The 14,348-nt window shown below is 39.1% G+C and overlaps 1 protein-coding gene across 2 annotated transcripts in view; it reads left to right on the top strand.

The window, feature by feature from the left end:
* Nucleotides 1–14,348, top strand: part of RRAGC (Ras related GTP binding C) — a 25,134-nt gene extending 10,786 nt beyond the window's left edge. For both annotated transcript variants that reach the window (XM_078331300.1, XM_002750631.6), the window contains exons 4-7: nt 800–914; nt 1,516–1,658; nt 7,151–7,299; nt 12,827–14,348. In XM_078331300.1, coding sequence (XP_078187426.1) covers nt 800–914; nt 1,516–1,658; nt 7,151–7,299; nt 12,827–12,978 — 559 coding nt within the window. In that variant the 3' untranslated portion in view covers nt 12,979–14,348. The remainder of the gene's footprint in view (nt 1–799; nt 915–1,515; nt 1,659–7,150; nt 7,300–12,826) is intronic.

Raw genomic sequence — 14,348 nt, 5'->3', positions numbered from 1 at the left:
ACATGTATTACTTCACCACTGTAAGTCCTTTTAGGCCTCCAGACTCCTGGAGATTCTTTCATACTCTGTAGAACCCCGACTCCCATCCTCTTTAATACACTCTTTACATAAATTATTAATACCAGTTGTATTCATTTGTTTATTCAACAAATATGAGCACTGTTCAAGGGAGTGGGCTTGCTGCTAGGAGCATGACTGACAAAGTCTCTTTCCCCTGGAACTTACATTCTCAGTGACACAGCTCAAAAGCACTGAAATGAATGTATGGTATCGTTTTAAGTACTTACCAGTGCTGTGAAGAAAAACAAATTAGGGGAAAGGGGTTGAAAGCATTGGGTACAGGAGTACTATTTTAGGTAGGCTGGTCTGGAAAGAATTTTTAGAGGTGATATTTTAGTAGAAATCTTAATTATGTTCTTATTTGATAAATGTCACATAACTCATCTAGCTTCCTTGGTTTTTAGTCTTACTTTTGGTCTCAGTTATGTACTTAAAAAAGCTTGTTGGATCAGATTGCAAAGATGTAAGGTGAATATTTGAGTTTATGTATCTGAAAATCCTTTTCTGAGTACGACTTCAGTTGCTCTTTGTGTAAATGCAGTAAAGAGATGGGTAGCTACAAGCCAGGTGGGAAAGTACATTTGTCATCTAGAGTGATGGGCATGGTAGATAAGTGAAAGAGGCTTTATTGAACTCACTGAAATCAAATGTTAAGAAACTTAAAGTTTTGTGTATTATAATAGTTGTCACATAACATAAGGTATTTTTAAAATTAATCAAGCTATGTTGTGTTTTTCAGCTTTTATTTGACTAGTATCTATGACCATTCAATATTTGAAGCCTTTAGTAAGGTGGTGCAGAAACTTATTCCACAACTGCCGACCTTGGAAAACCTATTAAATATCTTTATATCAGTAAGTGAGAAATGTATATTTAATTCACTATAGTTTCTGATTACATTTTTGTGAACCTATTTGTGTTTTCACCTTTTCCAAAAAATGTCTTGAATTAATCTGAATCAAGTACAAAGACTAATGACCCACTTAACATATAAAATATTGCTTATTTTCTGAATTCTTAAATAGATGTTGATGTCAAAATATAATTCTTTTATGTTTTGTAAATTGCCACATAATGCCTTTCTTGATAGCAAGGTGATTCAAATCAGAGATTGATTATATTAATAAGAGGATTATTGAAAATGTAGCATTGCTTGGTTTTTAGAGGTTTTTTTGTTAAATTTTTGGTGATATCTTAGAAAATAATTCATTTGAATAAAGAGGAAGAAGAACATTTAACTTATGAAATTATGTCAGGAAATCAGAGTAGAGAAAGAATTCCACTTTCCTTTTTTGGATAATAGAAGAGTCTCTCAAGCAAGTGCTATTTGTTTTTTGGTATCTGGTTATATAAATAAAATGTTCTTGGATGTTATTCAATAATTCAAGGTCTTCGATAAGTTGTAAATTGTGAATTTTAAAAAATACTGAACAGTTTCCCATTTGTTTTTCCAAGAATTCAGGTATTGAAAAAGCTTTTCTCTTTGATGTTGTCAGCAAAATCTACATTGCAACAGACAGTTCCCCTGTGGATATGCAATCTTACGAACTTTGCTGTGACATGATCGATGTTGTCATTGATGTGTCTTGTATATATGGGTAAGTTATATGCATATTCCTGCAAGATCTCAGACAGATGGGAAACTGTTAGCTTGATTTGTCTAGGAGACTAATTTCTGAGGCCTCTGGCAAGTAGTACTGCGTGCAGTGGGATTGTTCTGACCATAGTGCTTTAGCTTGGAGCATATCTCTGGAACTGTGCTGCTGGGTCTTACTCTTTCAGAGAATGGCTAAGAAAAGTTGGAAAGCATGACTAGAACTGGACTTGTTTATCACTGCAAGTTTCTTCTGATGTTGTGAAGATGGGGGAGGGTTGCACTGTATCTTCTCACTACTGGGACTTAGCTAGATTGAAAAGCTAAGTTAATTTATTTAAATGGTCTGAATAACAAAGTAAGTTCTGGTTCCTGATTTAATCTCAGGCTTTGTGGAATTAGGGATTCTTAATCTTTCATAGAGCAAAGAAGGTAATTAGAATTTTGGATGTTGGAAGAACTTACCCATATAAAAATCTGACCCATATATACAAGTTTCCACAATAAATATCTAAAATTTGAGCTCTTCCTTTATGTAAATCTCCCAAATTCTATATAGAAATTTATGAAAGGCAGCCAGCAAGTGATTTTGCAGAATAGGCCAGAAGACAATGAAAACTTTGGAGAATTTACTGGCTTTTCAAAAGCTGATAATGGCCAGGTTGTAGTGGCTTGCGCCCATAATCCCAGATGTTTGGAAGGCTGAGGTGAGAGGATTGCTTGAGGCCAGGAGTTTGAGACCAGTCTGGGCAACCTTACCAACTTTACCAAAAAAAAAAAAAAAAAGTTAATAGCATTCTATGCACCTTCTGACTTCCTAGATTCCCCTGGTATACTAACATCAGCATTCTCAAGTTGCTTTCAGATGCTTTAGCATTATCTACTACCTGTGTTTTTCTCTCTGCTCCATCTAGTCTAAATGTCTTTCACCTCTGACTCTCTTCACTTTGGTCTTTTGCCCGATTTTTCAGTGTCTTTCCCCAGCTACCTCTGAGTAGGAGAGTACATTTGTCTTATCTATTCTTTATCTGTCTGTCTATTCCTTTTACTTTGTGATTACCTCTTTTCTTTTTTTTCTTTTTTGAGATGGAGTCTCACTCTGCTGCCCGGGCTGGAGTGCAGTGGTATGATCTCAGCTCACTGCAACCAGTGCCTCTTGGGTTCAAGCAATTCTCCTGCCTCAGCCTCCCGAGTAGCTGGGATTACAGGCACTCACCACAACACCTGGCTAACTTTTTATATTTTTGGTAAAGATGGGGTTTCACCATGTTTGCCAGGCTGGTCTTGAACTCCTGACCTTGTCATCCACCTGCCTTGGCCTCCCAAAGTGCTGGGATTATAGGCATGAACCATCGAGCCTGACCTGTTTTAATTCTTTACATAATGAAAATGAGACATTGTCAGTTTAATATGTATATTTTATATATAGATATATTAAAAATCAATCAATCTATATATATATATATATAGATTTACTTTTTATTTTTTTGAGAGAGTCTTGCTCTGTCACCAGGCTGGAGTGCAGTGGCACCATCTTGGCTCACTGCAACCTCCACCTCCTGGGTTCTGGTTATTCTCCTGCCTCAGCCTCCCAAGTAGCTGGGACTATAGCCATGCGCCACCATTCTCAGCTGTTTTTCTTTTTTTGTATTTTAGTAGAGACAGGTTTTCACCATGTTGGCCAGGATGGTATTGATCTCCTGACCTCGTGATCCACCTGCCTTAGCCTCCCAAAGTGCTGGGATTACAGGTGTGAGCCACTGAGCCTGGCCCAGTTTTATTATATTTTTTAGGAAAGTTTCATGTTTTCCCATTTCTAATTTAAAAAATGGATGAGTAGAACATTTGCTTTTTTTTTTTTTAAACAAATCAAATTTGTATCAACCAACTTTTTTATAATATAAAAATCAAATTTAACTGTAAAATTTATTTTTACTGTTAGATACATTTTAAAATACCTTATACATAATGAAGTACATTATGTTAGCTGGGTGTGGTGGTATGCACCTGTAGTCCTAGTTACCTGGGGGATTAAGCAGGAGGATGAGGCAGGAGAATTGCTTGATCCCAAGAGTTCCAGGCTTCAGTGAGCTACGATCGTGTCACTGCACTCCAGCCACGGCTCACTGCAGCCTCAACCTTCTAGACTCAAGTGATCCTCCCACCTCAGCTTCCTGAATGGCTGGGACTATAGGCGCACAGAAGCTAACTTTTTTTCTTTCTTTTTTTTTGAGATGTGATCTGTCACTCAGACTGGAGTGTAGTGGCACAATCATGGCTCATTGCAGCCTCAGCCTCCCAGGCTCAAGTGATCCTCCTGACTACAGGCATATGCCATCATGCCTGGCTGATTTTTGATTTCTATGAAGATGAGGTCTCACTGTGTTGCCCAGGCTGGTCTTAAATTCCTGGACTCAAGTGATTCTCCTATCTTGGTCTCCCAAAGTGCTGGGATTACAAGTGTGAACCATTGTACCTGGCCTATTTTAGTTGTAATTTTTTGTAGAGACAGGGTCTTATTGTGTTGCCCAGGCTGGTATCAAACTCCTAGCCTCAAGCAGTACCCCTGCCTTGATCTCCCAAAATGCTGGGATTATAGGCATGAGCCACCACTCCTGGCCTTCCTTGGCATTATTTTGACTAAGATTTGGATAAGCATATTTTCCTAATAGTCCTAAAAACTATTAAAACAGATAAACATAGAAAGCAGATCTTATGCTTTACAGATTCGGAGCAAGCATTTTAAGGTCATTCACATATTTTTACTCTTAATTTTATTAATCGCAGCCAAATGAAGTCACTCTAATCTCCAGACTGTGAATAGAATGTGCCTTTCTAATTTTTTTCTCATGTTAGTGTGTGATTCAAGCTCATATGGTGGGTTGACATTAGGAACCTTGTAGTTTCTTACAGTTGCTGGCTGTGGGTGCTGGTTTAGGGAATCCTCTTCAGGGTTGTCTATGTTCGAACCTCTTGTCAGAGTTAGTTCTTGTTCTCACTTTTCATGTGGTACAGGAAAGGATCTACATAGGGCATCTTAACTATAAGATGAAAATACATAGCACTTATAACTTCCTCTTCTCCAATTAGAAGGAAGTAGTTTTCTTTTATACTCTTAAAAGCAAATGACATCAACTTCCCCACCACTCTGCCTTCCCAAATTAACTTTATATTAGTTAAGATACTGAAAACTGCATGGAACTGAGTTAAAAACCCTAAGTTTGAGTCCTGATTTTGCCAGGAGATCACTTCATTTTTAATGAACTTCAGTTCTTACTTTTTTTTTTTTTTTTCGAGACAGAGTTTCGCTCTTGTTACCCAGGCTGGAGTGCAATGGCGCGATCTTGGCTCACTGCAACCTCAGCCTCCTGGGTTCAGGCAATTCTCCTGCCTCAGCCTTCCGAGTAGCTGGGATTACAGGCATGCGCCACCATGCCCAGCTAATTTTTTGTGTTTTTGGTAGAGACGGGGTTTCACCATGTTGACCAGGATGATCTCGATCTCTTGACCTCGTGATCCATCCGCCTTGGCCTCCCAAAGTGCTGGGATTACAGGCTTGAGCCACCGCGCCCGGCCTTACTCTTTTTTTTTTGAGATAGGGTCTCACTCTGTTGCCCAAGCTGGAGTGCAGTAGTGTGAACACAGCTCGCTGCAGCCTCGACCTCCTGGGCTCAAGCAGTCCTTTTTCAGCCTTCTGTGTAGCCGGGAGCACAGGTGTGTGCTACCACACCTGGCTAACTTTTGGAAATTTTTGTAGAGATAGAGTCTCACTTTGTTGCCCAGACTGACTTTGAACTCCTAGGCCAAAGTGATCCTCCTTGGCCTCCTAAAGTGTTGAGATTATAGGCATGCGCCACTGTGCCTGGCCTCTGTATGTTTTCAGTGAGCATTGTCTTCTCTTTGTATTCGTGTAGTTTACTTTTGCTTGTTGCAGAAGGGACTTTTGTGGTTAAATGGTAATTATTCCTGTCCTCAGGGTTGTTGTGAGGATCAAAGAAATGTATGAGAAGGTAAACTGTAAAAATAAGCCCCCACTTCACAAAAAAAGTATAGAAGGAAAATATAGAGAAATGAAAACATGAGTAAAGAGCCCCTACCAAAGACAACCACTAACAACTGTTTTAGTGTTATTTCTGTCATCTTAAAATGTGTGTGTGTGTGTGTGTGTGTGTGTGTGTGTGTGTGTGTTTTCTGGTGTTGCCTAGACAGGTCTCGAACTCCAAAGCGCAAACATTTCTCCCACCTCAGCCTCCCAAAGTGCTAGGATTACAGGCACGACACACCATGCCAGTTCTAAAACTTTTTTTGCTCATGCTCATGCTACCTTACAAGAACGTAAATTGTAAGGCTTGGAATTGTTTGAAAAGTAAGTTGAACCCCAGTTCATTAAAAACTGCATGGAAAATACAGAAAAATGAAAATAGAAAAAAGGTACATTGTTTTACTACCAAAAGCAATTACCAGTTACTCCTAACATTTTCATTTTCTTTCTTTTTTTCCCTGAGACAGTCTTGCTCTGTTGCCCAGGCTGGAATGCAGTGGCACAATCTCAGCTCACTGCAACCTCTGCCTCCCAGGTTCAAAAATTCTCCTGCTTCAGCCTTCCAGTAGCTGGGACTACAGGCATGCACCACCATGCCTGGCTAATTTTTTATTTTTGTATTTTTAGTAGAGACAGGGTTTCTCCATGTTGACTAGGCTGGTCTCCAACTCCTGACCTCAGACAATCTACCCACCTCGACCTCCCAAAGTGCTGGGATTACAGGCGTGCACTGTTGTGCCCAGCCGACATTTTTTTTTTTTAAGTGTATTTCCCTCACCTTTTTTGTTTTTGAAGGCAAATACTTTTAAAAAAGCATTTTTGACAACTCTTAATTTCTAGCAATAGCTAGATAACATTTAGATTTTTAAAGGCAAGTATATCAGAAAAGACTCTGAATCCATATTTGTTTAAAGTTGTTGATTTCAACGTAGTCCCTACTAATCTCTACCAGAGACTGTTCTTGTATAGTCTAAATATTTTCTTGCTTTAGTGAGGAAGCAAAAAATATGTTTTCTGTGAAAATGTGATTGACCTGGCATATAGAATATGCCTTGAAGGAGCTCACCTAAGTGAGGCGGCAGGTCCCAGAGGGGCCCTGTGATCTGAGTGCAGTAAAGAGAGGAGACACCTCAGTCGGGTTTACAGAACACAGTCTTGGGGGTGAGTAACCCCACCTGGTGAGATGTTGATAATGCTGTCATTTTCCTGGTTAAGATATACATATGTTTGCACCTTTTTCTCCAAATGTCTGATTATCTTGTTGTTTTTAGGAGGAATCCCTGAGAATTCTGTGTTTAGGAACACTATAACTTAACAACACACTCTCTATATATTTAAGCCAGTATCCTTTCCCAAAGACATTCGGGAAACTGGGGGGATATCATTGTGCAAATTAAATGTGGCGGATGCCTAGATGGGAAACCTGTAATGAATAGTACTTTCTTTTAAAATAGGTTAAAGGAAGATGGAAGTGGAAGTGCTTATGACAAAGAATCTATGGCCATTATCAAGCTGAATAATACAACTGTCCTTTATTTAAAGGAGGTGACTAAATTTTTGGCACTGGTCTGCATTCTTAGGGAAGAAAGCTTTGAACGAAAAGGTAATGGCATTTTACAAAGCCGATTTTATATTAATTTCTTTGCCATAACGTCTCAGGTTCTTGAAAACAAGAGAAAATAATAATTGCAGTGTTAGGCAAATGGCTATTAAAAAAACAAAGCTCAGGTTGGGTGTGCTGGCTCATACTTGTAATCCCAGCACTTTGGGAGGCCGAGGCGGGTGGATCATGAGGTCAGGAGTTCGAGACCAACCTGGCCAACATGGTGAAACCCCGCCTCTACTAAAAATACAAAAATTAGTTGGGCGTGGCAGCATGATGCACCTGCATCCCAGCTACTCAGGAGGCTGAGGCAGGAGAATCGCTTGAACCCGGGAGGCGGAGGTTGCAGTGAGCCGAGATCGCGCCATTGTACTCCAGCCTGGGTGACGAGTGAGACTATCTCAAAACAAACAAACAAAAAAAACTCAAACTGCTTTTGTCCCTTCCCTTTCATACATAGTCCAGACTTTCTCCTTTCTTTTTTTGATCTTTCATTTTAAATCAAGGTTTTACTAGCCTTTCTGATGCTTTCATTACCTGTTTAACTGCTTGCAGTTTGGCTTGCATCTGAGCAAGTCTGTTTTATTTATTTATTTATTTAATACTTTAAATTCTGGGATTCATGTGCAGAACTCGCAGGTTTGCTACCTAGGTATACACGTGCCAGAGTGGTTGGCTGCACTCATCAACCTGTCATCTACATTAGGTATTTCTCCTAATGCTCTCCCCTCGCGCCCTTCCCTGACAGGCCCCAGCATGTGATGCCCCCTACCCTGTGTTCATGTGTTCTTATTCAACTCCCACTTATGAATGAGAACATGCAGTGTTTGATTTTCTGTTCCTGTGTTAGTTTGCTGAGAATGATGGTTTCCAGCTTCATCCATGTCCCTGCAAAGGACATGAACTCATCCTTTTTATGGCTGTGTAGTATTCCATGGTGTATATGTGCCACATTTTCTTTATTTAGTCTATTGTTGATAGGCATTTGGGTTGGTTCCAAGTCTTTGCTATTGTGAATAGTGCTGCAGTAAACATATGTGTGCATGTGTCTTTATAATAGAATGATTTATAATCCTTTAGGTATATATATATCTCCAGTAGTGGAATTGCTGGGTCAGATGGTATTTTTGGTTCTAGATCCTTGAGGAATCACCACACTGTCTTCCACAGTGGTTGAACTTATACTCCCACCAACAATGTAAAAGTGTTCCTGTTTCTCCACATCCTTTCCAACATCTGCTGTTTCCTGACTTTAATGATAGCCATTTTAACTGGTGTGAGGTGGTATCTCATTGTGGTTTTGATTTGCATTTCTCTAATGACCAGTGATGTTGAGCTTTTTTTCATGTTTGTTGGTCACATAAATGTCTTCTTTTAAGTGTCTGTTCATATTCTTTGCCCACTTTCTGATGGGGTGGTTTGTTTTCTTCTTGTAAATTTATTTAAGTTCTTTGTAGATTCTGGATATTAGCCCTTTGTCAGATGGATAGATTGCAAAAATTTTCTCCCATTCTGTAGGTTTCCTGTTCCCTCTGATGATAGAAACTAGACTTTTAGAAGTTACCAGGTTACCTTCTTGCTGCATTCAGTGGCCTTTCCTTAATTTGCAGCCTTTTCAGCCTTCTGAGCATGTGATCTTCTCTGTCACTCCTTTCTCAAAGCTTTTTTCTCTCTCTGCTTCCCTGAAGCTGAATTATTGGGATATTTTTTGTGTTTTCCTGACTACCTCTCCTGTTTCTTCTGGCTGTTTTTTCCCCCCTCAGTCCTGAGTGTTTGTCAGAGCCAGCCTTTCTGCTTGCTTATTCTTTTTTTAAGAGTTGGGGTGTCACCATGTTGGCCAGGTTGGTCTCGAACGCCTGACCTCAGGTGATCCACCCATCTCGGCCTTCCAAAGTGCTGGGATTATAGGCATGAGCCACTGTGCCTGGCCTCTGCTTGCTTATTCTTTAGGTCAGCTCATCCAATACATGGCTTCAGTTAATCTTCTCTATGTGATTGAAAAATTTGACTTGGGCTCATGCTTCCATCCCGTGTTTGGAGCTATTAGTAGGATGTCCTCTCTTAAATATGTGATTGTTACCGTCAATATCATGTCAATCATTGAAGGATGAGTATGTTCCCTTTTTTGTGATTCTCTTGGCTGCCATACTTCTGTCACTAGTTATGCTAGTTTCTCCTGTCCAAGCGTAGTTACCTTGTAGTCAGGTAATTATGTGGTGTGATTGCTTAAGGGGTCCTTGCCAATTGGTTCACAGAGGAGATTTCATGATCTTCTTTTTCTAGTATGTTGTTTATACTGAATTTTCACCAAATCTGATCATTTTTTGGAAATGTTTCTTGGGTTTTCTTTCCATTTTTACTGTCAGTGATTCTACTCCAGGTTCTCATTGCTTCAGGCCAGTGGTGCTGCAGTAGTCTCTAGCTTGATAATATTCATGCAGTTGACATATATGTGGAGGATATATAGTATATATCATCTTTTATCCCAAAGGCAGACTTGTTTTCAGAAAATTAATATTATTTAACTACTCAAGGAACTACAGTAACTCTGTTACTTACTGCAACAAGTCCTCCTTCTTGTGCCTGAGTTTTTGATGGAATAGTTCAGATATTCACAAATTTTTGGGTAAAACAAAACATGAATTTTCACCTTTCAGCTTAAGAACTAAAATGACAAATATAGTTGAAGTCTTGTTTTTGAGACAGAATCTCACTCTGTTGCCCCAACATAATCATAATTCACTGTAGCCTCAAACTCCTGGTCTCCAGAGATCCTCCTGTCTCAGCCTTCTGACTAGCTGGGACTGTGGGCTCATGCTACCATATTGGCTAATTTTGAAAAATTTTTGTAGAGATAGGTTCTATGTTGCCCAGACTGGTTTTGAACTCATGGCCTCAAGCAGTTTTCCTACTTCAGACTCCCAAAGTGCCAGGATTACAGATGAGAGCCAACTGCCTACCCAGTTGAAGTGTTCTAAATGTTTTTCTCAATTGAAATCTCTTCCTTTGAGCTTATATGTATTTTATTTTTCCTATTTTTTTTTAACTTCATGTCTATCCCTAAATAATAGGGTATTGTATAAATGATATCAAAATATAAGTAGTCTTCTGCAAATTGCTTGATTCTTTTCATTCAGGTGGTTTTTGAGGTTTATTCAGATTGATGACACATAGTTCTAGTTCTTTCCTTTTCACCGTTGTATAGTATTCTATGGGTTGAATAGACCACATTTTATTTTCTTGTTGCTGGATATTTGGATTATTTTAAAAATTACAAATAATTCTGCAACAAATACTCATGAACAAGTTTCCCTTTGAGCATGTGGAGGCTTTCTCTAGGGTATGCATTTAGGAGTGGAATTTATAGAGTACATATATCTTTGACTAATAAAGATATTGCCAAAAAGCTCTCCAAAGTGAGTTCACCATTTTACCCCTGGCTGGGACTGGTCTATGGACGTTCTTATCCCTTCTTATCCTTAATAATGCTTGGTATTGTCAGACTGTTTAATTATTGTCAATCTGGTAGGTGTGAAAGGGTGTCTTACTTGATTCTCATTTTTACTTATTTAGTTACTTGTTAAAGCAAGTATGTTTTTGTGGCAAGTACCTTTTCATGGCTATTCAGGTTTCTTCTTTCACATTTTACCTGTTGACATATATTTACCTTGTTTACTGATTCTTAGCATTTCCTTATTTTTCTCCATGTTTATTTTTTTGTGTGTGTGTTTTTATTCTGAGATGGGAATTTTGCTGTGTTGCTCAGGCTGGTCTTGAACTCCTGAGCTCAGAGTCTTTACACCTCAGGCTCTCAAGTAGCCGGGATTACAGGTGTACATCACTTGTGCCTGGCTCCTAACCATTTTAATCTTAAAACAATGTTCATTTAGGCTGGGTGTGGTGGCTCATACCTGTAATCCCAGTGCTTTGTACGGCTGAGGTAGGAGGATGCTTGAGCTCAGGGGATCAAGACCAGCTTGGGTGAGATAGCAAGACCCTGTCTCTACCAAAATATTAGAAAATTAGCTGGCTGTGGTGACTCGCACCTGAAGTCCTATCTACTCAGGTGACTGAGGCAGGAGGATTGCTTGAGCACAGGAGTTTGAGGTTGCAGTGAGCTATGATTGCACCATTGCACTCCAACCTGGGTGTCAGAGTGAGACCCTGTCTCTAAAAAAAGAAAAAAAAATTTTGTTTATGGGAATTTTCAGATGTACACAAAGGTAGAGCAGCACAAGGAATCTCCATGCTCTCAGCTCCTGGGTTCAACCCTCATCTCCACACACTTCAATCATGTTTCCTGGAGAGCTTCCCAGTTATTATAGATTATTAATCTTTTTAATTTTGTTGTGGAAACTGACAAATGTATGAAAAGTAGAGAAAATAGTATAATAAAAGCCTTTTAATCTCTTGCCCAGATTCAACAGTCATCAAAATTATAGCCAATCGTGTTTCATATTTATACCACTTTCCCTACTGGATTATTTTGAAGCAAATGCCTGACATTAAATCATTTTGTCTATACAGATTTCAGTAGGTATCTCTAAAAGATAGTGGTTTTAAAAACAATAAACAATAAAATTAGCAGTGATTTAATGGTATCATCAAATACCTGGCCAGTGTTCAAATTTCCTTGTTTGTTTTATTTTACATTTGGCACAGAAGTATATCTTAATGTAGTTGAATTGATCAAAGCTTGTCTTTTATAGTTTGTTTCTTTTCTGAGTTTGAAGGACCACCTTAATTTGGCTGTAACCTACTTATGCAGTATACCTGATTCCTAGTATTTCCTACCAGGAGTTCCCTGATGCCCCGCTCTACAGTCAGACCGTTTCTTTCCTGTCTTCCACCTGTGCTGTATTCTCATTGCCAGCTCCCTGCAGTTTTCTTGTGATTTTGTTCCCCTTTTCTGCCTAATTAAATTGTGTCTGTATTCCCAAAGTTCTTTCTTGTTCCTGAAGTTTTCAATTGATTACTTTGCCCTGCACTTGGCTTTGTCTTTGGATTTCTTTTACATTTGTAGTCAATTTGACACCAGATTGTTTTGGTTTGTTTCTTGTATTTTGGCGTTATGCCCCAGCTAGCATATCCTGTCTGGAAGGCATGGACCATATCTGCTGGTTCCTTTGACATATTGTACCCTCTATCATGCTGTTCAATAAGTATTTAATGACTTTCATAAAACCAAATATAAATTATTAAAAGATCACACTATGTTCAAGCAGGCCACACAGTGTATTTTAATATTTTACTTTTCTTGAATGTGAATTGAATGATTTGAAGCTTGGATGCCAGAGGTGTTAATTTGGCCAAGGTGATGGTCTAATCGTATTTGTTGTCTGGCAGAACGTTATGATGGTGGATATATATAATCACCAGCTGTTCTTATGATTGAAAAGGTTGCTATCTAGTTTGCAGGCTTAATTTCCAACCAGTGTTTATCAGAGTTATTTCTGGCTGCAAACCCAAATAGATAATTGCACAATTGACAATTCAGGAGGCATTCTTTTCTTTTTCCTTCCTGCAGGTTTAATAGACTACAACTTCCACTGTTTCCGAAAAGCTATTCATGAGGTTTTTGAGGTGGGTGTGACTTCTCACAGGAGCTGTGGTCACCAGACTAGTGCCTCCAGTCTGAAAGCGCTGACACACAATGGCACGCCACGGAACGCCATCTAGTCTGAATCCCAGCATCGGGGCTCTGTGCCAGCGTACTCCTCACTCCAGGGTCAAATGCCATGTGCTTCAGGACATGGGAGCTGCCGCTTGTGGGAATCTGGTGCCTGTCCCACTAGAGACAAGGGGTAGAGTTTCTCATTTGGATGAAAACCCCTTCACCTGGTGGTGTACAACTGAAGCTACTATTTCTTTTTTGAAAAATGGCAAAAAAAAAAAAAAAAAAAAAAAATTTCTGGCGACCACAGAACTCAAGTGTGTGTTTCTCCTGTTTTGGGTCCACTTTAAGTAGTTGAGATATTTTGGACCTGGAGATAACAGCAGTTACCCATCCTTACCAGGGAATGTTGCCATCAATTCCAGTTGAAAATAATAGAAAAGACTGAATTTTTATATGCATCACTTAGGCGTTCATTTGAGTAGACTAAAAATTCTGCCTTGCTTAGGTTCTAACACTGCCTCTCAGATTTCAGTTTTGGACATTGCACAACTAAGACCTTTTAAATGCATTTGCTTGCTAATTTGGAAGACACATAGTCTGCAGCAAGACATTCCTGTATTGAAGAAATGAGAGAAAATTTTATGCTGCATCAGGTGGAGAGCAAGGCTCAGCAGTGGTTGTGTTAGTTCCCTCGGAAGTGTTGAAAAAACTTTGAAAGGGAAGAAAATTTTTGCACCTTTGTTCTGGGTACCAGATGTCTGGGTTCTTTCTTCTGCATTAGATAAATGATCATGCTCAGTGTAATAAAAGGAATTAAAACTAAGTTTTTCCCACAATCCCCTTCTAGGGGAGAAACTCATGTCACTGAAATGTTGAGCTTACTTTTCTTTAACCTTGTTATCAGCCTCTACATACCTTTTATTCTAAGCTACCGAGCTTCTTGATTGCATTTAGTTGACCACGAGTGACCCTAAGGCACTGGGGGACTGTCCGCTGGGAGTTGGAGTGAGCACGTGGTGCTGTAACAGGCATTGTTTTACATACTTTGTCTCCAGTATTCTGACACCAAGTGTCAACTGTGGTACTTTCTTTGCCTAGGATATTAATTCATAATTGTTGCTTTTGTTGATGGTTGATACCCTTTCCATTGATTTAAACCTAACACATTATTTCTATTCCACATACCTGGTAGGCGTGGATTCCAAAGCCACTGGACCACTTGAGTACATAAGTGCCACTGTTTAATGCAATATGTATATTCAGGTCTGTAAAGCTAACAGTGTGACTTGGAGTGCTTCCTGCAGATGATTCTGACTGTTGAGTATTTACATGGACCATGGTGATATCCAAAAGAAAAATGCTTTTTATATTTATAGATTATTTCATTGAACTATATATGAAATGGGTATCAATAAATGTATTTACTCCAAAA

Source organism: Callithrix jacchus, chromosome 7, assembly GCF_049354715.1.
Source record: "Callithrix jacchus isolate 240 chromosome 7, calJac240_pri, whole genome shotgun sequence".
NCBI lineage: Eukaryota > Metazoa > Chordata > Mammalia > Primates > Cebidae > Callithrix > Callithrix jacchus.
Note: the sequence above shows the minus strand (reverse complement) of the source record. Positions and strands in the feature narration are given on the sequence as shown.